At 38.7% G+C, this 23380-nt stretch overlaps 1 protein-coding gene across 2 annotated transcripts in view; it reads left to right on the top strand.

The window, feature by feature from the left end:
- Positions 1–23380, top strand: part of LOC111195774 (cytosolic carboxypeptidase 4) — a 367388-nt gene that overhangs the window by 133432 nt on the left and 210576 nt on the right. For both annotated transcript variants that reach the window (XM_049483983.1, XM_049483982.1), the window contains 3 exons: positions 125–293; positions 4894–4958; positions 7309–7425. In XM_049483983.1, the coding sequence (XP_049339940.1) occupies positions 125–293; positions 4894–4958; positions 7309–7425 (351 nt within the window). The remainder of the gene's footprint in view (positions 1–124; positions 294–4893; positions 4959–7308; positions 7426–23380) is intronic.

The following is a 23380-nucleotide window of genomic DNA, read 5'->3' as shown; positions in this document are numbered from 1 at the left end:
CATTACCAGACACTGAGCTGATTTTTTTTTTATCTGCCCTGGAAACTTTTCTGCTTTTGCAGCATATTTTGAGTTGCAGACTTGCTGTTTAAAGTTTTTGAATAAGTGATGTTGTCTCCTGCAGAGCTGCTTGTTGAGTAAGGCGGCTGAGAGTCTGGTGGAGCCCTCAGTGCAGCTCATGAGGAAATGCTACCCTAAGATTCCTCTTCCCCTGACCTCCGACCACAGTGCATACAGTTTCCCTCTGCCCGGCCGGCCTCTGGGAGTCTGGGAAGACGATCCTGGAGTCTATGGTAAGGATGGATCTTTTTGTGCCTTTTTTTGTGTTTGATAAGCGCGGTGAAGTGCGTAAAACACTTAGCATTAGTTTGTTTAGCAAAAACTTCCTGACTTTCTGTGTAAATTTCATGTGAAAAGTCACGTGATCAACAATATCTTTTTGTGATCTTGCAATGGCTTTACTGTATTTCCGCACTATAAGGCGCGCTTACTATCTCTGCGCCTTATTTTCACTATGCATACTTATACTTATAATAGCGTATCGGTACTGCACTGTCCTGTCTGTTAAAATAGTGTTATTTATGTTGCACTTTATGTATCATACTCTTGCACTTTGCTTGTCTATTGTTTGTTGTTCCATGTATTTAAACTTAATAAAAAAAAAAAAAACATTTGCTTTCTGTTACACACTGGTTGCATTCCTTTTTAGATATTCTTTACTTTACTTTATTATCGGTACCACTTTAAAATAAGACTACCCTTATAAAGAGTTTATAAATAGTTTACAATTAGTTTACTAAGGGTTACTTATTAGGTTGTAAACGCCTTAAAAATCATCAATAATCAGTTATTACACATATGTAGAAAGAGCAACAGTCAAGATGGCTGTGGGTTCACTATTTGGCAAACAACAGGTCATTGTTGCCCTTTCTACGTATGTGTTATAACTGATTATTAATGATTTTTAAGGCATTTACAACCTAACTAGTAACCATTAATAAACTAATTGTAACAAAATATTTATAAACCCTATTTTAAAGTAGAGCCAAATTATCTTCTACTAGAGTCAATAGAGCAAATCCAGATATAATGAGGATATTAGACTTTGTTTCATGTATATATTGTGCTAAATGTGTGGTGGTTGGGTGGGAAGGAATAGTAATGGTCAAGGTGAACTGGATGTAGTGAGTTAGATGTGAAAACATAGTCAGTTAGACTAAGAAAACATAGTCAGTTTTGTGTTACACTCTTTTGTTTGTTACATCTATTATCTACAAAACTTTCAATAAAAATTGATTACAAAAAAATAAACTTAATAAAAACATGTATACTAGACTCATACAAATGTTGTGTACAAACCCAATTAGTATTTCAGAAATATTTTGACATTATTAATATCATAAAAAAAAAACTGACTCAATCTTTGCACTGTGTGTCTGTATTTGCCACACTAAGCATGGAGAACAGAAAGAGGAGAAGAGAGAGAACTGTCTGAAGACGTGAGAAGCAAAATTGTGGAAAAATATCAACAATCTCAAGGTTATAAGTCCATCTCCAGAGGTCTTAATGTTTCTTTGTCCACGATGCGAAACATAATCAAGAAGTTTACAACTCATGGCGCTGTAGCTAACCTCCCTGGACGTGGACGGAGGAGAAAAATTAATAAAAGGTTGTAACATAGGATAGTCCGGATAGTGGATAAGCCAATCCAATCAAGTTCCAAAGAAATTCATGCTGTCCTGCAGGCTCAGGGTGCATCAGTGTCAGCTTTAACTTTCCGTTGACATTTTAATGAAATGAAACGCGATGGCAGGAGACCTGGGAGGATCCCACTGCTAAAAAAGCTAGATTACAGTTCGTCAAAATGTCTGTAAGTAAGCCAAAATCCTTTTGGGAAAACATCTTGTGGACAGATGAGACCAAGACAGAGCTTTTAGGTAAAGCACATCATTCTACTGTTTACCGAAAACAGAATGAGGCCTATAAAGAAAAGAACACTATAGTACCTACAGTCAAATATGGTGAAGGCTCAGTTGTTTTGGGGTTGTTTTTGCTGCCTCTGGAACTGGGTGCCTTGACTGTGTGTGCAAGGCATCATGAAATCTAAAGATTACCATAGGATTTGGGTCGCAGTGTAGAGCCCAGTGTCAGAAAGCTGGGTTTGCGTCCTAGGTCATGGGTCTTCCAGCAGGACAATGACCCCAAACATACTTCAAAAAGCACCTAGAAATGGATGGAAACAAAGCACTGGAGAGTTCTGAAATGACCAGCAATGAGTCTGGATCTGAATCCCATTGAAGACCTCTGGAATGCAAAAGACTTGTAGCAGTTTGCAGAAGAACAGTGGTTCAAAACTCCAGTTGAGCGGTGTAAGAAGCTTTTTGATGGTTATAGGAAGTGATTGATTTCAGTTATTTTTTCCAAAGGGTGTGCAACCAAATATTAAGTTGAGGGTGCCAATAATTTTGTCCTGCTCATTTTTGGAGTTTTTTGTAAAATTATGTTAAATTAGCCTTTTTTCCTCAGTTTTTGTGTTGTTTCAATACACACAAATGAAATAAACTTGTGTATAACAAAACTTGTGTAATTGCAATAATTGTCTGGAAGAAATACACTAATTTTCTGGAAAAATTCAGGGGGGCCAACACTTTCGGCCATGACTGTAAGTGCCTTCGTTGTTAGGTGTGAAAGTACGGTAAAGAATAATTACACTATTATAATGTATTATTTAAGAGTTTTTTCACAGTGTATTACCTGGACTGAAGTTAAAGAAGAGCTGTTTAGCTGCAGCTTTAATTTTCTCTGTCCTTGACTCTCAGCCGAGGTCAGAAGCCTTGAGCCGGATCTCTGAATAACAAAGAGAAGAGTATAGTGAATGTGTTCCACTGGACTCGTGTGGAAGAGTTCACACAATGCATTTTACATTCAGGACATGAGGCAACTGTTGCCCTGGCAACCTGTCCAATGATGCTTGGTGACAGTGAGAGTTGCTGTCAGGTGTTATAGGCCCATTTCACTTAGCAGTGTGTGCGTGCATGTACGTGTCTGTGTGTGTCTCTCTGTGTGTGTGTGTGTGTGTGTGTGTGTGTGCTCTCTTTTTCCACTGTTCCTGTGATGTCTGTATCAGTCAGAAACTCTAAGCTGCAGAAATGTACTACACTATACAGAATCAGTCAAACGTGTGGACACACCTTAAATTCAGTGTTTGTCATTAATTAAATTATTTAATTAATTCTTTTGTTAAACAAACTAATTTTGTTAAACAAGCAAATTATGTTAAAGAACATATTTTATGGACTATAAATGGACTATAAATGGACTTTTAATGAACGTCTATTTTCTGGTCTATTTTCATACATAAGGTGCACCGGATTTTAAGGTACATTTTAAATGGCACTAGTAAGGAACAAGGGTTTCGCCATCTTTCCCTTCTAATTCAGCAGGTCTTGCCGCTGGGGGCTGGCTGCTATCAGCTAGTGGTTCATCCCACGTAGCTTGTTTACAACCTCCTTACAACCTGACTTTATAAAATTACATATTACAAATTACAAAATACATAAGGTGCACTGGACTATAAGGCGCACTGACGATTTTCTACGGCTTGTGCAAAAAACATATGTTATATATTTCAGATTCTTAAAAGTAGCACCTTTTGTGCATTTTCTCAGTACGTTTTATGAGGGAGAGTCACCTGGAAAGGCTTTCAGTTAACAGTTGTGTTGAATTTGTGGTGAGGGTAAAGGCAATGTTCATAAGTGGTGTTGACTATTCTGGGATGGTCCATCACAGAGTGGAAATATGTTCTGTGGTAAGTGTCTAGATATTTATTCGACAAAAATGACCATTCAGACTATGCACTTTTGTGATGCAGCATTAACACAAAAAAGTACTTAAGAAAACATATTTTTGAATAAAAAAATGTGACGATGATCGCATACTTTTGCATATCTAAAGATAACTAAATTACACCTCATCACTTGATGTCATTGGTAATATTACACCACTGGTAACATTACACCAACATGTTCGTGTTTTAGAATTGAAGATGACAAGACCAGTGATGAAATATCTTGTTTCAACATAAGTTGAAAGTACACTGCATTATTTTCCATACTGTCCCGTTACTACACAGAATCAGTCAAAAGTTTGGACACTCCTTAAATTCAGTGTATGCCACTAATTTGAGCTGTTCTGTTCTGTTCTTAGATTAATGTTACTTTTTGATAAACAAACAAATTTTGTTAAACAAGCGAATTTTGTTAACAAACGTATTTTACGGACTATAGGCGCACTTTTAGTGAACGTAAATTTTCAGGTCCATTTCCAGACCTATTTTCAGGTCTATTTTCAGGTCTATTTTCATACATAAAGCGCACTGTCGATTTGTGGGAAAATTTTAATTTGTTCCCTAAAGAGCACAAAATACGGTATGTTATACTAAATAACACCTCATCACTTGATGTAATTGGTGCCAAAGCTTCTTTTTGATATGGGGGAAGGACTGGCAACATTATATCAACATGTTTGTGTCTTGGAAAATAATATAATATAATATATATAAAATAATATAATATAATATAATATAATATAATACAAAAGGTCAAAACCTATGATTGAGTCTGGGTTATGTGTAGGTGTGTCTGAGTGAGTTATGTGTAGGTGTGTATGTGTGAGTGAGTGTGTGTGTTTGTTTGTGTGTGTGTGTGTGTGTGTGTGTGTGTGTGTGTGTATTAAAGGATGCATGGGTACTTTGAAGTGGTTGTGTTTGATCTCAAATAGTCCAAATGTCCTGACATTCATATCTTTCGCTTGTGTATATGTGTGTGTGTGTGTGTGTGTGTGTATGTATGTGTGTGTGCGTGTGTGTGTGTGTGTGTGTCTTATCTTTGCTAGATGGCAGCTTTGAGGATGACAGTGATGAAGAGCAAGAAAATGAAGAATCTGACTGCCGGGATTTTGTAAGTTTTTAATATTGCTACCAAGAACAGTGCACACACACACACACACACACAGACAAAAAGAGACTTAAGACATCCGTGAGACTGTGAGGTTATACAATACTTTTGTCCATAAAGTGATTTATTCTTTATGGAATCCTGAGTTGTTTCTCTGTGGCATTTTTAAGGGTGTTTGTATTGATATTCTTATCAGACTGGGTAGCATAGGTCCCGACAAAAAGATAAATACACACACACACTGTATAATGTGACAGTCTCCTCTGTACGCTGTGTAATTTTCTCGGTAATTTGTGCTAAATGAATGCAGGGCGAGAGCACTGGACTGATCCACTGACTCTCTTTAAAGACGGCGATTGAAGGGGACAGGCTGTGCTGCTTCCTGCACTCGCCTTACTCCAATAACACACACCTCTGATGCTGCCATAAATCAATGCCAGCACTTCACACACTCACGCTCCAAATGCTACACCGCTCCCCTGCAACTACAACCTCCCCCAGTTCCCCACACACACACACACACGCACAGACACCGCTGATGTGTTCATTTCAGTGCAACCTGCTCAAACTGAGCCTTTACTTATAGTATATACGTTTAGATCTATAACTCATCTGCTTATATAGTATATACAGTATATAGCCATTTTATTGATAAAACACACAACAAAAAGAAGTTGTTGGAATTAACCCTTGTGTGGTGTTCATATTTTTGTTACTCGTTTACTTTGTTACTTGTATTTAATTCAGCAAAATTAAGCAATTTTACATTAAAATGCTTTACACATGCTTGCTTCACCTAAATTGCAAGCAATATAAACAGCTTACATGGTTAATATTTGCCCTTTACCTTTCTTATGTTACATTTCTTTTAAAAAGTGCTACTCTTTTTTTATTAGTTTTTTAATAAAATGTAAAAGAAAATGAATTAAACTCAAGATATGAGTAGAACATTTGTTTAGTTTCAAATTTACAAAGAAGCAATGTTTATTAGCCCTTGGCCAAACATACTGTATGTAATATAAATGTGTGTGTGGGGGGGGGGGGTGTACAGTGTGTGTTTATCGAAAATGTGTTTTGATATATGTTTTTCACAAAAAATGAGCCAATGCCAACACATTTGAGTTATTAAATATTTTTTTTTTGTATCATTTGATGAAAAATGAAAACGGGTCCCACAGACCTGAACACCACACAAGGGTTAAGAGCAACATTTTTATATGTGAATGTAATGGTGGTATATTAAAGTGGTTACAATATCAGAGCAAAAAGGTTTTGTTTTTTGGGGAAACTGTATAATTTGTTACGAGGCTCTGTTACCTTATTGGGTCACCAATATCCTGAAAACAAGACAATAGGCCTTATTTAAGTGATCGCACAGCTTGATTAAGGGCATGTCAGTGTGTCTTTGCTATCATAATGACGGGGAAAGTATGCCTTGTGCGGCTCAAAACATGCAAAAGAAAGGCATGTACTATTTCTCTTAATTACTCTACTGTTTGATTTGGGCATAACTATGTGAACTAAACCAATCAGTGTGTCTCTTGTCATTCTCTTTTCAAGAGACAGGTGCACTCTGACTTTGCCGTATTGCTATTTTATGGGCGCAGCTTCCTTTATGTGTCCAATGCTTCTGAGCAAGGGAAACTGAGTTGCAAGAATGTGGACATTGAGTGGGGGATTTGTTCACTTTTCCAAGGTTGGCAGGTCAATGTATTTGCGAACGTTTAGTGGCTTTTAGAGCTTTATCTGGTTCTGTTCACCAGCACTGTGAACAGTTGTGACTGATTCAGTGAATTTCCTCGTGTGTGAGCTGATGTAAACACGGCGGGTGGCGGTGGATTACCTGTCATGTCTGTGTGACATGAGTGTGTGAGAGCTGCCAGGTACGGTGTGTGTGAGAGAGGGGGAGTCAGGGAGAGAGAAGCTGTAGCTCGCCAAGGGTGGGTGTCTCTTGAGTGAGCACACACACACACACACACACACACACATACACATGCATAATCCTCAATGCCATCTTTCTTTATTTATTTCTTTTCTCAGATTTTTCATTCAATTCTGTCTTATTCACTTCTTTTTGCTCTCATTTTATCTACTCTTTCTTTCTCTATCTCTGCCCTTTCTAGCTCGATTATTTAAAATTTTCCTCTCCCTTCCCTCTCTGACTTTGTCATTGCTCTTTCTCATTCTCTCTCTCTCTCTCTCTCTCTCTCTCTCTCACTTTCTCTCTCATTCTCTCGATCACTCTCAATCTTCTTAAAGCTCATTACCTGTATTTAAGTATTGGTGAAGAGTAAATATGCAGGTTTAACAGATGTTGTGTGTGTGTGTGTGTGTGTGTTTGTGTGTGTGTCAGGAGGATGACCTGGAGTCAGATGTGGGCAGCCTGACGGCTCGGCCTGAGCCGGACCGGCCGCTGGAGCAGCTGCAGCAGTACACACACCTGTTCCCTGAACTACAGCACGACTTCCAGGTAATCACAACTTACACATAGGGTGCACGCACACACACACAGACACACACACAATATCAGTAGGAGACCCTCGGGACCTTCTAGACTTTCAGAAAAGTGAGTGTTAAAATTTAACATCACAGGGTTAATATAACACCAGCAGCATATTACATTTATCTTCATGCTTGCTGTGGCATTATTAAGTAATTTTTACTGTAGCTAGGTGAATGCTAGGTTGTTGATATATGATGCATCTCATATGGTTGATAGGATGCTAAATTGCTGGAAGGTGTTTTCTATGTTATCCTGCTTGATGCTTTGGGTGCTAAGATGTATCAGTGGTACCCCACTTGGTACCTAGTGTGCATACATTCTGTTAGGTACAGTTTATGGTGTCCTGCATGGATGATAGAGTGGTAATTGGGTAATGTTAGGTTGCTTTTATGGAACCCTCCATTGTCAATAGGGTGCTTCAATATAGTTAGGTGACTTCTGTGGTACCCCACAAAGTGCATATGGTGGTTAGAAGATGTTAGGTGTATTTTGTGGTATCCCACATGGTGCATATGGTGCTTAGATGATGTTAGGTGGCCTTTATGGTATGCTGCATGAGGCATACAGTACCAAAATGTTGTTAGGTTCCTTTATAGAATCCTCCATGGTACATAGGGTGCTAAAATATGGTTAGGTACCCCACATGGTGCATAGGGTGCTTTCTTAGAGGCTGAAGGTGGCTTTATGGTATCTTATGATGTTGATAGGGTGCTTAGGTAGCTTCTTTGGTGCTATCATGATGTAATGTGGCTTTTATGGTATCCAGCATGATGCATTGGGTGTTAGATGATGTTAGGTGGCTTTTATGGTATGCTGCATGGTTAAAAGGGTGCTGAGATTTTGTTAGGTGGCTTTTGTGGTACCCACATGGTGCATAGGGTGCTTACTTAGAAGCTGTTAGATGGCTTTCAATCATATCCTATGAGGTTGATAGGGTGCTAAGATATGGTTAGGTAGCTTCTTTGGTACCCTGCTTGTAACATGGCTTTTATGGTATGCTGCATGATCAAAAGGGTGCTAGGGTGCAGAATATTGCTAGATGGCTTCTGTGGTATCCCACATGGTGCATAAGGTGCCTAGGTGATGTTAGGTGGCCTTTATGGTATGCTGCATGAGGCATACGGTGGTAACATGTTGTTAGGTTGTTTTATATGTTTTCCTCCACAATCAATCAATGCTTAAATTTTGTTAGGTGGCTTTTGTGGTTTCTCACGTGGTGCATAGGGTGCTTACTTAGAAGCTGTTAAGTGACTTTTAATCATATCCTATGAGGTTGATATGGTGCTAAGATATAGTTAGGTGGCTTCTTTGGTACCCTGCTTGATGCATATGGTGCTTAGATGATGTTAGGTGGCTTTTATGGTATGCTGCATGTTCAAAAGATTGCTAAAATATTGCTAGATGGCTTCTGTGGTATCCCACATGGTGCATATGATGCTTACATGATGTTAGGTGGCCTTTATGGTATGCTGCATGAGGCATACGGTGCTAACATGTTGTTAGGTTGCTTTTATGGTATCCTTCACAATCGATAGGGTGCTAAAAATTGTTAGGTGGCTTTTGTGGTTTCTCACATGGTGCATAGGGTGCTTACTTAAAAGCTGTTAAGTGACTTTTTTGATATCCTATGAGGTGGATATTGTGCTAAGATATAGTTAGGTGGCTTCTTTGGTACCCTGCTTGATGCATATGGTGCTTAGGTGATGTTAAGTGACTTATGGTATGCTGCATGTTCGAAAGGGTGCTAAAATATTGCTAGATGGCTTCTGTGGTATCCCACATGGTGCATATGGTGCTTACATGATGTTAGGTGGCCTTTATGTTATTGCTGCATGAGGCATACGGTGCTAACATGTTGTTAGGTTGCTTTTATGGTATCCAACATGGTTGATAGGGTGCTAAAAAATTGTTAGGTGGCCTTTGTGGTTTCTCACGTGGTGCATAGGGTGCTTACTTAGAAGCTGTTAAGTGACTTTTAATCATATCCTATGAGGTTGATATGGTGCTAAGATATAGTTAGGTAGCTTCTTTGGTACCCTGCATGATGCATATGGTGCTTAGATGATGTTAGGTGGCTTTTATGGTATGCTGCATGGTTGATAAGTGCTAAGATGCTGTTGATTTTATAGATGCTGTATAGTACATAGGATACTAAGATGTAGTTAAGGAGATGCTGTGGGGTCCTGATTTATAATGAACAAAAATATAGCTACACTGCCTGACCAAAAAAAAAGTTTGCACATGGATTTAAGTAAGTAAATGATGTGGTGTTGCTGCAGTTCAGATCAGGTCTGGGTTCAGCAACAGTATGTGCTGAAAGAATGAGGTCAGGTGACTACCTGAATATACTGAATATAGACCAGGTTATTCCACCAATGGAATATTTTTTCTTCCCTGATGACACGGCCATATTTCAAGATGACAATATCAGGATTCATGGGGCTGGAATTGTGAAAGAGTGATTCAGGGAGCATGAGATCAATATTTTTACACATGGATTGAGAGAGAGTTCACCACAGAGTCCAGATCTTAACCTCATTGAGAATCTTTGGGATGTGCTGGAGAAGAGCTGCTTTCTGCAGAGGTCAGACTCTACCATCATCAATACTGCTGCAAGATCTGTGATGCCACAGTGAATGACCTTTTTTTGGTGGTGACATTTTTTGGTCTGATCATTTGCATGTACATATAACTGGTCTGGAGTGGTCCAACATATTCTGTTCTTAGTTAAGAACAAATTCCAGATAAGAAAATATTAGCGAATGTCACATCCTTTATAAAAAGTGCGTAAGTGGGTTTAAGAACAAATTTCTTCGTACGAATGGTTGGTGAATAAGGCCCATTGTGAGTTGTTTGAAAGTCTCATATTAAGCTGGAATTGCTCTGCAGTGAAGCACCTTTAGTTCTCCTTCATCAGAGCAGCAGCAAGTGGCTTCATGCTGAGGTCCGAACTCTACTGTAACACCTGATTATTCAGCAGAAATGGCTCCTTCTTTCAGTTTAACAAAGGGGTAAATATACCACTGCTGCACAGGATTAAAGAGCTGTTGAGTACGGAAAATGAAATGAGGTCATTATGTGGAGGAACAACCCCCCCTGCTGAGGCCTTAAGTTTTCTCAGAGGTGCCGTTTACAGTAGGTGTTATGGCCCATTCTGTCCCCATTAAAATCTTTTAATGCTCTTACACATGAGATGCATACGTAATGCAGATGCACTTAGAGACACTCTGCTCTGAGAAGAGTGACCTGAAAAGAGTGCAGTCCACCTCAATGCTGTTTAGATGTTTAGTTAGAGATTGGTACATCTGTTGTATTGTAGTGTTTTTAGGTGGCCAGTGCAGCTTGATTTAGGACATTTAGTGTGTCTTTGCTATCGTAACGACGGGAAAAGTACACCCGAAAACACAAGTGCACCACTGACTGTTTGTTACACACACCTACAGATGCAAATCCAGCTTTTACCTCAACAATAAACAGAATAAAGAATAAAATAACGCTGCTGTTCCCTTAAATGAGCTGCTGACACACCTTAACAGCGTGAATGCACAAGTCACTATTTTCTGCTGAGATGCTCAAAAGCACTGCACTGTTAAGACATCAACACGCCAAAGTCAGAGCACACCTGACTCTTAAAGGGAATGGCAATAAGCACACTCATTGGTGTGCTTTCACGTTACGTCTAAAGCACACCCATGATTAACCCTTGCGTGGTGTTCATATTTTTGTTACTTGTTTACTTATTTACTTGTATTTAATTCAGCAAAATTAAGCAATTTTACATTAAAATGCTTTACACATGCTTGCTTCACCTAAATTGCAAGCAATATAAACAGCTTACATGGTTAATATTTGCCCTTTACCTTTCTTATGTTACATTTCTTTCAAAAAGTGCTACTCTTTTTTTATTAGTTTTTTAATAAAATGTAAAAGAAAATGAATTAAACTGAAGATATGAGTAGAAAATTTGTTTAGTTTCAAATTTACAAATGAAGCAATGTTTATTAGCCCTTGGCCAAACATACTGTATGTAATATAAATGTGTAGGGGGGGTAATTTTAGTATCATTTGATGAAAAATGAAAACGGGTCCCACAGACCCGAACACCACACAAGAGTTAATTAAGATACTGTATTTAGTGCATGCCTGATAATTTGGTCATACAACAAGTGACCCTACCTATTCTAAACACACACTTTGGTGTGTTGTTCCAATGAGACAATGCTTAACCACTTATTGCTGCTCAAGATTCTCAAGAGCTTACCATGCAGATACAGATATTATGCTATGGCCACCTACATAGCCACACATATCCTTAATGATTAAACATGTGTGGAATGCTTTTGGACAAGCTATTAACATGCCACCGCTACTGCAAAAGCTGCAAAAACTGTGTGCATATTCAAGCTAAATGGGATGGATGATTACAAAACACCATTAACAACCAAGATGTTTGGCACATTGAAGCAATACACGTGTTACAAGTTTTCCTATGTGTAGATCAATATAAGTACCTGCGTTGTTTAAATAGCAACGGTGCTTGTGAATATACAGGGGTTGGACAGTGAAACTGAACTGAAACACCTGTCATTATAGTGTGGGAGGTTTCATGGCTAAATTAGAGCAGCCTGGTGGCCAATCTTCATTAATTGCACATTATTGTACCAGTAAGAGCAGAGTGTGAAGGTTCAATTAGCAGGGTAAGAGCACAGTTCTGCTCAAAATATTGCAATGCAATGAGTTCAAAAAAGGACAAGTCTTGCTAGCGCATCTATGACCAAGACAGCAAGTCTTTGTGATGTATCAAGAGCCACGGTATCCAGGGTAATGTCAGCATACCACCAAGAAGGACCAACCACATCCAACAGGATTAACTGTGGACGCAAGAGGAAGCTGTCTGAAAGGGATGTTCGGCTTCTAACCCGGATTGTATCTAAAAAACATAAAACCACGGCTGCCAAAATCACGGCAGAATTCAATGTGCACCTCAACTCTCCTGTTTCCACCAGATCTGTCCGTCGGGACAATACATTATTGTGGTCTAAATCTAGGTGTTTCAGTTTCATTGTCCAACCCCTGTATATACGCCAATGGGCGTGGTGATCTCAAAATGAGGTGTGTTCAGGTACATTTCTGGCATTTTCCTATCTAAGCGACGGGGAAATTCCACTTGCTGAATACAACCTAGACAGCAATCAATAGTCAGAACAGATGTTCATTGCTATCTTGGCAGTAAATTGTCAGCATAGCTTCATCCACATCCGTACACTCTTACTTGTTACGCACACATGGACAAACAGCAGTGCACAAACCCATAGCATGTGTCTTTTTGCAGCTATGCAAACGTTTACATCAACAACAAACAGAAGCGTGAATGAGCCTTTTGCGCATTTTGAGCAACATAAAGTGTACTTTTCCTGTCTCTATGATAGCAAAGACACACTGACATGCCATAAATCAAGCAGAGCGGTTGATAGCTCACCTGAATGTAAATCGGTAAAATAATTCCTAAGTTTAGACCTTCCAAAAGACGTTGCAAATTCTTTTTTTTTTTTTTTTCCATGTTTAGTGTATTGCAGTAATAATGGAGTTGACTGTAAGAGCTCCCAGTGTGGGCTCTTTTTAGACTAAGAATGAATAGAGTCTGCTCTTGTTCCGGCTCACTCTCTCGCTCTTTCTCTCTCAATGTTGTAATTCAGATGCTGTCACAAGATGAACTGCCGCTGTTGGATTGAGTCCCTTCTGCAATTAATTTAGCTCCTCGTTTATTGATGAGAGCCATGCTGCCATGTCAAGAGCACAATAAAGAACCTGTGTGTTATTTATTTAGAAACATCTTCTAATAGGCCTACAAATACAAGTTTATAACATTATGAATGTCCATCGTTTACTGTAAAAAATTAGCTTACTTGTTGTTTTTCTGTGTTTTGCAAGTTTTAAAAAAAATACATTTAGTTAACCCTTGTGTGGTGTTCGGGTCTGTGGGACCCGTTTTCATTTTTCATCAAATGATACTAAAAAAATATTTTTTCTAACTCAAACTCATTGGCATTGGCTCATTTTTTGTGAAAAACATATATCAAAACACATTTTCGATAAACACACACTGTACACCCCCCGCCGCCACCATTTATATTACATACAGTATGTTTGGCCAAGGGCTAATAAACATTGCTTCATTTGTAAATTTGAAACTAAACAAATTTTCTACTCATATCTTGAGTTTAATTCATTTTCTTTTACATTTTATTAAAAAACTAATAAAAAAAGAGTAGCACTTTTTGAAAGAAATGTAACATAAGAAAGGTAAAGGGCAAATATTAACCATGTAAGCTGTTTATATTGCTTGCAATTTAGGTGAAGCGAGCATGTGTAAAGCATTTTAATGTAAAATTGCTTAATTTTGCTGAATTAAATACAAGTAACAAAGTAAACGAGTAACAAAAATATGAAAACAACACAAGGGTTAAAATTTTTCTTTATAAATGAGAAAAATCTGCTACCTGCATTCTGTATCTGCATTCTTTTTTTTTTTTTTTTTCTCGATGCTGCTGTCGGACACCGCTGCCGCTGCTGGGTGTAGATGCTGCTGTGGGTGTACAGCGTGTGTGGGGTTTGGACATGGTTGCAAACAAAGCTTCTACAGACTGTGCATAACAATGAGCTCTCTGCCATTAATCACACACTCTAACATCACTCCACCTGCCATTCGTAGGCCATAACACACACACACACACACACACACATAAACACTCTCAACAACACTAACCATCCCTATACACTACAGCCTCTGCTTCCACACACTTGTTCAACATCACTATAATCTTGATTTGGCTTAGCTGGTGATCTGGTTATTACTTTGTACCAAAGTTATAGACATACAGGCAAGTCAGTTCACTCTGTGGTTGTCTTTGTTACACTGCTGGCAGTTATTTCCTGTCACACAAGGCAAGTAGAGCTTAGATTGTCTGCCAGAACCCGACCTGACCCGAGGCCCGACCCGAAACGGGTCGGTTCGGGCCGAGATTTCCCACCACATTCCTCGGGCCGGGTCGGGTTGGGCTCCAGAAAATAGTCTGAGATGTAGGCAACTGTTTTTTAATGATATTTTTATTTTTAAATAAAGCTCTGGTGTGATAATCACAATGTTGCTAAGTAACCAATTATTATTGTTTACGAAAACAAACCAAATAACGAAAACTGAAAGTGAAAAAACGAATTTATTTATAAGCGCTGTTTTCACTCCCGCAGTTGTAAAGCGGGGGGTGTTGTGCCGATTCTGTCCGCGAAGCGGGAGTCGGATTCAGCAGGGAGTCGGATTCGGCACAAGTGAGGCGGCACCTCGCGGTCCGCGGTGTTAGTTGTAAGCGCTCGCGCTAGCCGCAAAATACGACAGAAAACACTGAGAGAGCTGCAGAGTTATGTATGGGACTAGAATATGAGCACGAGGAGATAAAAGAGAAACAGGAGATACAGTATGTGAGAACCTTTACCTGTAAGTAGCTCATACACCAGAACACGCAAATCTCTCTCTCTCTCTCTCTCTCTCTCTCTCTCTCTCTCTCTCTCTCGCACGTGAACGCCTCCACGTTTGACTTGCAGCACTGTGTGTAGCTTTTCTTAAAAATCATTTGAATTAAATAATAGTTCTATGATTCTATGTTACAGTTTTAATTAACATAATTCTGATCATATTTCGCTCATTCAATCAGCCCAAAAACAGCCAGTTTATGGGGCGGTTTTGGGTCGAGCTTGGGCTCATAAGGACAGTTTATGGTTCGGGTTGGGTCGGGCTCAGGCAGAACGTGCACGGGCTCGGGATTTTTGGGGCCCAATCTAACCTCTAAAGACAAGTCACCAAAGTCTATGACTGTTCTTTTCTGATTGGAGCCCCCAGTAGAGATCTGCTGCCCTGAGTGCAGCACATGGTCTGTATGAGCTAAATAGAGTAGGGGTCTCTGATGTGAAGTGACGGAAAAGGTTTTAAAGAGCCACTAAACCCTAAACCATATATATATATATATATATTATTTTTTTTTTTTTTTTTTTACATACCAGTCCTGATTAAACTTTTTATAAATCTTTCCTAACCTCAAAAAGAATGCACAGATGCTGTTAGGTGGTCTATATGGTATATTGTGTGGTAGATAGGATGCAGAGATGCTGTCTGTTAGGTGGTTTATATGGTATCTTATGGGGTTGATAGGATGCACATATGCTGTTAGGTGGTCTATATGGTATATTGTGTGATTGATATGGTGCAGAGATGCTGTTAGGTGGGTTATATGTTATTTTATGTTCTTGATAGGATGCAGAGATGCTGTTAGGTGGTCAATATGGTATCTTATGTGGTTGATTGGATGCAGAGACGCTGTTAGGTGGTTTATATGGTATCTTATGGGGTTGATAGGATGCACATATGCTGTTAGGTGGTCTATATGGTATATTGTGTGATTGATATGGTGCAGAGATGCTGTTAGGTGGGTTATATGTTATTTTATGTTCTTGATAGGATGCAGAGATGCTGTTAGGTGGTCAATATGGTATCTTATGTGGTTGATTGGATGCAGAGATGCTGTTAGGTGGTTTATATGGTATCTTGTGTGGTTGATAGGGTTCAGAGATGCTGTTAGGTGGTTTATATGTTATTTTATGTTGTTAATAGGATGCAGAAATGCTGTTATGTGGTTTATGTGGTATCTTTTGTGTTTGATAGGATGCAGAAATGCTGTTATGTGGTTTATGTGGTATCTTGTGTGGTTGATTGGATGCAGAGATGCTGTCCGGTGCTTTATAAGGTATCTTATGTTGATGATAGAATGCAGAGACGCTGTTAGGTGGTTTATATGGTATCTTGTGTGGTTGAAAGGATGCTAGGATGCAAAGATGCTGTAGTTTATATGGTATCTTATGTGGTTAATAGGATGCAAAGATGCAGTTAGTATGCAGATATGCTGTTAGGTGGTTTATAGGGTATCTTGTGTGGTTGATAGGATGCAGAGATGTGTGGTTAATATACGGTGGCCGAGAAAGCCCAGCGCAGTGCAAATTGAAAAGCGCTGCAAAAGCACAAAACACATCCATCAAAATTACAACACAGGCGCTGCAAATAGAAAAACGCACTGCAAATAGAACCACAACACAACGGAAGTGAGTCACAACACAACGGAATTTTCCCGGGGGACCTTAAAAGATGCTGTACCTGCTGTATACAAAGGACAGTAAGTGGCAAACAAGCTTCTGAAAAGTAAGTTATGTTTATTACCTGTGATTACCACGGTTGTGTGCATATTATTAAAAGTTCTGCTTCACAAAACGCCTTGTTTGCCACTTATTGTCCTTTGTACACATAGTGAAGTCCGAGACGTTACTGAAGACGCAGCTTAGCTGGTACAGTATCTTTTAAGGTCCCCCGGGAAAATTCCGTTGTGTTGTGACTCACTTCCGTTGTGTTGTGGTTCTATTTGCAGCGCGTTTTTCTATTTGCAGCGCGTTTTTCTATTTGCAGCGCCTGTGTTGTAATTTTGATGGATGTGTTTTGTGCTTTTGCAGCGCTTTTCAATTTGCACTGCATTGGGCTTTCTCGGCCACCGTATTAATAGGATGCTAGGATGCATGCTATTAGGTGGTTTATATTTGGAATCTTGTGCGGTTAGTGGGACACAGAGATGCTGTTAGTGGTTTATATGGTATCTTATGTGGTTAATATGATGCAGAGATTATGTTTTCTGTGGTATTGTGTGTGGTTGATAAGATACAAAGATGCAATTAGGTGGACAAACTGTACATAAAATCAGAGCAGCAGAATCAAGGAGAGCAAACAGGAGAGAAATGGCCAGTAAGTAAGTAGGTAGATGCGAGAAGAGTGAGCAGAGCTTTCTAGTGAATCTGGGGGTCATATCTGGACTGGACTGCAGTTTAAAACACTGCAGATTAAAGTTAAAGTTCACACACTAAATACAGAATGTAGTGCAGCCAGTAGTGGTGTCTGTACATGTGTCTGTTTTCACAGTTACATCTCTAGTCTTCTCTGAATATAAAACAAAAATTAAACTTCTCAAATTATCTCACTCTTTGGCTTCCGCCCAGCTTTGGCCAGTCTGAGCACAATTGTAATGATTAATCTGTCGATAAACTGATAAAATGATAAAATGACAGTGTTGCACCTTTAAGAGGTGGGTCGATTCAGCAGGCTAATTGAATTGCGCTCAAACAGGATCATTCATTACTAAATCTGAAATTAAATGACACTTTTTGTTGTTGTTTTTCTGCTGTGTACCCGGCGCAACACGTTCCTGTATTCCCTCTCCCAAAGCTAATCAGAGGACGCCGTGGTACTTGTCAGTATCAAGTTCATGATTAATATAAATATGCTCCCATATTGCGGCGCCGTTTTCTGTCGAGTATTTTGTTTTCTGTTATTTATTGTTTTGGAAATGGATACGACACAGAAAGCCCCCTGAGATGCCCCATTCAGTCTGCAAACCCACTTCCCTTTTATGAGGCCCAAACGTTGCAGGGTTGGTTTATATTAATGCAGCCGTGTCTATTTGTATTCATGAAAGTTTAGTTTTTTTCCAGACTGGCTTTTTTTTTTTTTTCTTTTCTCTGAAGCGCTGAAAAACTTACTAATCAAATGCATTGAAATATGGAGGGCTGCAATGCCAAAGTCCAGCGGCTAATGAATTCACGGCTTACTTGTGTGTGTGGAATAGAAGAAGGTTGGCAAGGCGGGTGAACGTGGTCACTTTAGACCAATGAGGTCAACTTATTCTGCACCATGCATTCAAAATCTGTGCATTTAATTGCTTTTTCTGTTGTTGACAATGAATGCGGTGGATATCTGCATCATAGAGATTTAATCCAAGGTGAAAACAGTGGAGAGAAGGAAAGATGCAGTAGATGAGTCAATAGGTGTTTCTGATAAAGTGTCCACTGAGTTAAAACACAAGACAGGAGGTGCGTTTAATAAAGTGGCCTGTGAGTATAAATACAAATTAGTAGTGAAACAAGTTAGTAAGTGAAACAAAAGACATAAGGAACCCTATTCTAGTGTCCTCAAGGTGAGCCATCAACCTTACACCATGCAACTTGATTTAGGGCGTGTCAAAGTGTCTTTGCTATCCTAACGGCGGGAAAAGCATGCTTTGTGTGGCTCGAAACTTGCAAAAGGCATGTACTAATTATTTTTTTTATTAATTATGGGTATGTTTTGAGTGTAGCGTGCATTAAACCAACCAGCATGTCACTTGCCATTCCCTTTAAGAGCCAGGTGTGCTCTAACTTTGGCGGATTGTTATTTCAGGGGTGCAGCTACCTGAATGTGTCCAACACTTCTCAGCAGAGGAAACTGACCTGCTTGCTTTTACTGTGAAAATGTGAGAGCCGGTCATCTTTTATGATGTGGATTATTGTTATTTTATTTTATATTCTGTTTATTGTTGGTGTAAACCTGTCATACGCTGCGGATTTGTGCATTTCTGCATGTCCATGTGTGAGTAACAAGCAGGGGTACATGAGCCTGTGTTGACAATTTAACACTGCCAAGATAGCAATGAACGTCTCACTGTTACTATCTGCCTAGCCTCTATTTTATTAGTGGTGTTTTATCTGTGTTTTCCTTTGCCAAGATGGCAATACGCCAGAAATTTACCTGAACACACCTCACCAATGCCGTAGATATATTCACAAGCACCTTTGTTATTTAATAACACGGGCAAGTGTCGTGAAAACAGATGGGGTGTTGGCGAGGTGTAAGACAGCAATTAGCAGGACCAGGGGCCTCATGTACTAAAGGTGCGTACGCACAAAAACATTGCGTACGCCATATTTCACGCTCACGGTCTGATGTACTAAATTTGACTTGAACGTGTGAAAGTGCGTTCCCCCACGGAAGTTTTGTTTTGGGCGTACGCCTTTTTTTTGTGCGTATGTATTGTGTTTTTGTCATTTGGCGACACTTAGAGGCGATGCATTGAAATTACAACTATTAAGATATCCTTTATGCACACATTGAAGTAAGCCATTATTGGGTAAAATAAAGTAAATTAATCAGACAGTTTCATTGTCTTACAGAAATAATCGTTTAATGTGTTTCCACTTAGCCTAGATCAGGTTTGCGCTGGAGTTGTTGGAGATGCAGCGTTGGCATTACTGGAAAATACTGCTAATGGCCGAATTCATTGAGCGCGCATTTTCCGTGACCATTATGTTTTTTTGGCCCATGATGATGACTGGCTTATAAGCAGTTTTAGATTTCCAAGAGCATAAGAAAACAAGCTGAGTGCGTGACGTGTGTCTTTTTGGTAGGCAACTCATTTAAAGCATTTAAATGAAAGCATTTATCTTAGAATAATAAAACTTAAAACATGGGTAATTATACGCTATGCGTATATATTATTATTATTATTATTATTATTATTATTATTATTATTATTATTATTAATAATAATAATAATAATAATAATAATAATAATAATAATAATAATAATAATAATAATAATAATGTTATTATTATTAATAATAATAATAATAATATAACATTATACTCTGCGTAATTGAGGGAGGAGTCGTGGCAAGTGTGCTGCTTTCGTGCATTTGCGCTTGATTTCAAGTTGATTGTGATGTACTAAGAGAAAGTACGTGGAATTCTGCCTACGCACGGTTTGATAAATTCGGATTTTTTTGTGCGTACGGAACTTTTCAGATCTGAGCGTACGGAACATTTTAGTAGGAAGTCCACGCAAGTCTTAGTACATGAGGCCCCAGGACCCTAGGTGTTTCTTAGAAAGTGGCCAGTGGGTGGAAACACATGGCAATGCTTTTCTAATAAAGTGGATATAATTTCAGTTTTTCAGTATGTTTTTCAAATGAACGATACTATGAAAAGAAGTTCAACCTAGTAAGTGTTTTTACAATTTCTCCAACTGTTAACACACTAAAATGCCATCGTGCATTTTGCACAATTATTTAACCTTTTAACAGTCCTTAATCCATATATGGGCCACAAGTGTAGGTGATACAAAACCCTTGGACATTTGGAAAAGCTGTCTGTCCACTTTCTACTTTTGCCACGAATGAGGAGGGATGGGCGTAAGTGCAGAATATTATTAATTATATTTATTAAACAAACAAGATAACGCAAAAAACTTACAAAAAACAAGGCTAGGATAATATTAAACTTAAACACAGACTAAGAAACAAAGACTAAGAAATAAAAAACAACCTGACACATACACAGCAAGCTAGCACACAAAATACAAAACTGGCATACAGGAGACAAGGATACAAAAGACTCAACAAGAAACAGTCATACAAAGGGCTGTTTATACACAAGGAGGGTGAGGACCAGTAATGAGGGGGCGGGGTTACACACAAGACACAAGGTGACAACACTAATGGCTAGGGCAGGGCTAGGGCGGAGCTAGGGCGGAGACAGGGACCAAAACACAACAGAAGCACATGGCTGGGAACATGACAGGAGCACAGAAAACTAAGAGGGAAAAACACATAACAGACATGGGCTAAGGTGTGACACCTTTATTATATAATTTCTGATCAGTAACACAAATCACCCCAAATTCTTACATTGAAAAATTAGACCTAAAACTAGACAACTGTAACAAAACAAAAAGTTTGGAGGACATAAAGTGTTTTATATGTAATTATGAAAATATTGATTTTAAATTAAAGTTCAGGACGGTGCCAATTTTATGATTTGACAGTTGCATATTTTCTTAAATTTTATAAAATATTTTTTTAATCACAATTTTTTTATTTAACATTAAACCTTTTTATGTAATGCTTAAATAGAAATCCTCAAGATATCAGCGTGTATGTCAAGGTTAAACTGACACACAGAGGGTATAACCTCTTCCCAAGTCTCACAAACATTTTCTACTTTACACACATTTTACAATTCAAAACAGCACTTTTTAAATGCTATGAACAAGGTTCGCTCCATAAGACACAACAATGTTTTGTACAGTCATGCGCATTGCCATTCAAAATGAAATAACATGAACCAATTGCTCAATATAGGAACTACCTGGCCAAAGACCTTAATGTTTAATTGTTACCAGTTCAATCATGAATTAAGCACCATAAAAACACCACACGTGAGATTCCCTTTTCTATGTATTTTATCAGCAGATTTTTTCTCCTGTCATTTTCTTTTTCAGTTTACTGTTTTTTCGTGAGCATATTTTTGTTCACTTCAATGTAAATATATCTGCTGACTTGTTGTGTGTGTGTGTGTGTGTATCTGCAAATATTTCTGTGCTGTGAACAAGCTGAAGAATTTAGGACTTTGGCAGGCTTACTAAAACATGAGTGCTTTTCATTATAGAACAGTGTAGTACATGAGACAGAAAACTGTGCTCTCTTTGGTGCAAAAGTTAGATTGTAATAATGCTATACAGCTCTGTAAAAAAATAAGAGACCACTTAAAAATTAAGAGTTTCTTTAATTTTACCAAATTGAAAACCTCTGGAACATAATCAAGAGGAAGATGGATGATCACAATCATCACCAGCTGAAACGCTTGAATTTTGCCAAGATGCATGAAAACTGTGATTAAAAACTTCAGAAATTGAAGTGGTCTCTTATGTTTTTCCAGAGCTGTATGTAGTTTTGATTGCAGTGCAGTTTGGGGTGTGGTTTTGTGAATTGTGTTAAGTATTTTGATAAAACCAACCTAGTTTACAAGATTGTTTTAGCAATTGGGAAAAAAAAACTGTAATGAAGTGGCTAGTTAGTGGAGACACAAGGTGGGTTTTTCTAACAGTGGCCAGAAAGTGACCAGATTAGAAAAAAGTTATAAGAGACCACTTAAAAATGATGAGTTTTCTTTGAGTTTGATTTGATTTTTACATCACCAGCTGAACTGCTTGAATGTATGCACCAGGAGTAAAGGCATAAAGTTATCCAAAAGCAGTGTGTAAGACTGGTGGAAGAGAACATGATGCCAAGATGCATAAAAACTTTGAATAAAAACTTCAGAAATTGAAGTGGTCGCTTATTTTGTTCAGAGCTGTATGTAGTTTTAGGTTGCAGTGCAGTTTGGGGTGTGGTTTTGTGAACTGTGTTAAGTAGTTTGATAGCCTAAACTAGTGGTGGTTCTAATAAATTGGCCAGTATCTGTTTTTTTTTTCAGCAGCAGATCTGTCAGTATTCCACCTTTAATTGTGTGGAAGATGGAGACGAGTGTATTAACTGTAGCCGAAAGCTGGGATTTTAGCAGCGGTCTGTACAGCAGGGAAGTCTCAGCAGCACTTTTAGTTTAGCGTTGTTTTAACGCTGTAAAATCAGTAATTGGTGGAGAATAGCTGCTTCAAAGTCAAGGGGCAGGCCTGCTGTTTGGATTTCCCTGTAAAAAGAGAAGTGTGATGATTGTTCCTGGCTGTATCTGAAGTGTTTGGTCTGTTTGTTGTGTTTATCTGGAGATATGGGTTTTAATTCAGGTGGTTTATTTTGGGTCATTACGCTGCAGAAGTGTGAGCAGGAGCTGGAGTCTGTGGGGAGGGCAGGGTGTGTTCTGACTGATGTGTAATATAATCTCAGTCTGCTTCGGTTTCCCTTCAAGGTTTGTGTGTGTGTGTGTGTGTTTGCGTGTGTAAGAAAGTGTGTGTGTGAGTGTGAGTGTGTGTTAGCAGCTGGGGCTGTTTTTCCTCCCCACTAACAACACACATTTTCACTGTGAGTCTTGTACTGAATATTGCAGCAGGTTGTCAACAGTTTTGATACACGTTCTCTACCATCATTCTCTTAACCCTTTGAACCCTAGGCTGTTTTGGTGTGTTTTTTCTCTGTTTTTGTCAGTTCCTCTTTCAGGTCTTATAACACAGTAATTATATCAGACAGTCACATGCCCTGATCTCTTTTACTCCAGAAGACATACGGCTGCTCAAAAATATAATCATTTAAA

Source organism: Astyanax mexicanus, chromosome 10, assembly GCF_023375975.1.
Source record: "Astyanax mexicanus isolate ESR-SI-001 chromosome 10, AstMex3_surface, whole genome shotgun sequence".
Classification (NCBI taxonomy): Eukaryota; Metazoa; Chordata; class Actinopteri; order Characiformes; family Acestrorhamphidae; genus Astyanax; species Astyanax mexicanus.
This window is presented reverse-complemented; position numbering and strand designations above follow the sequence as displayed.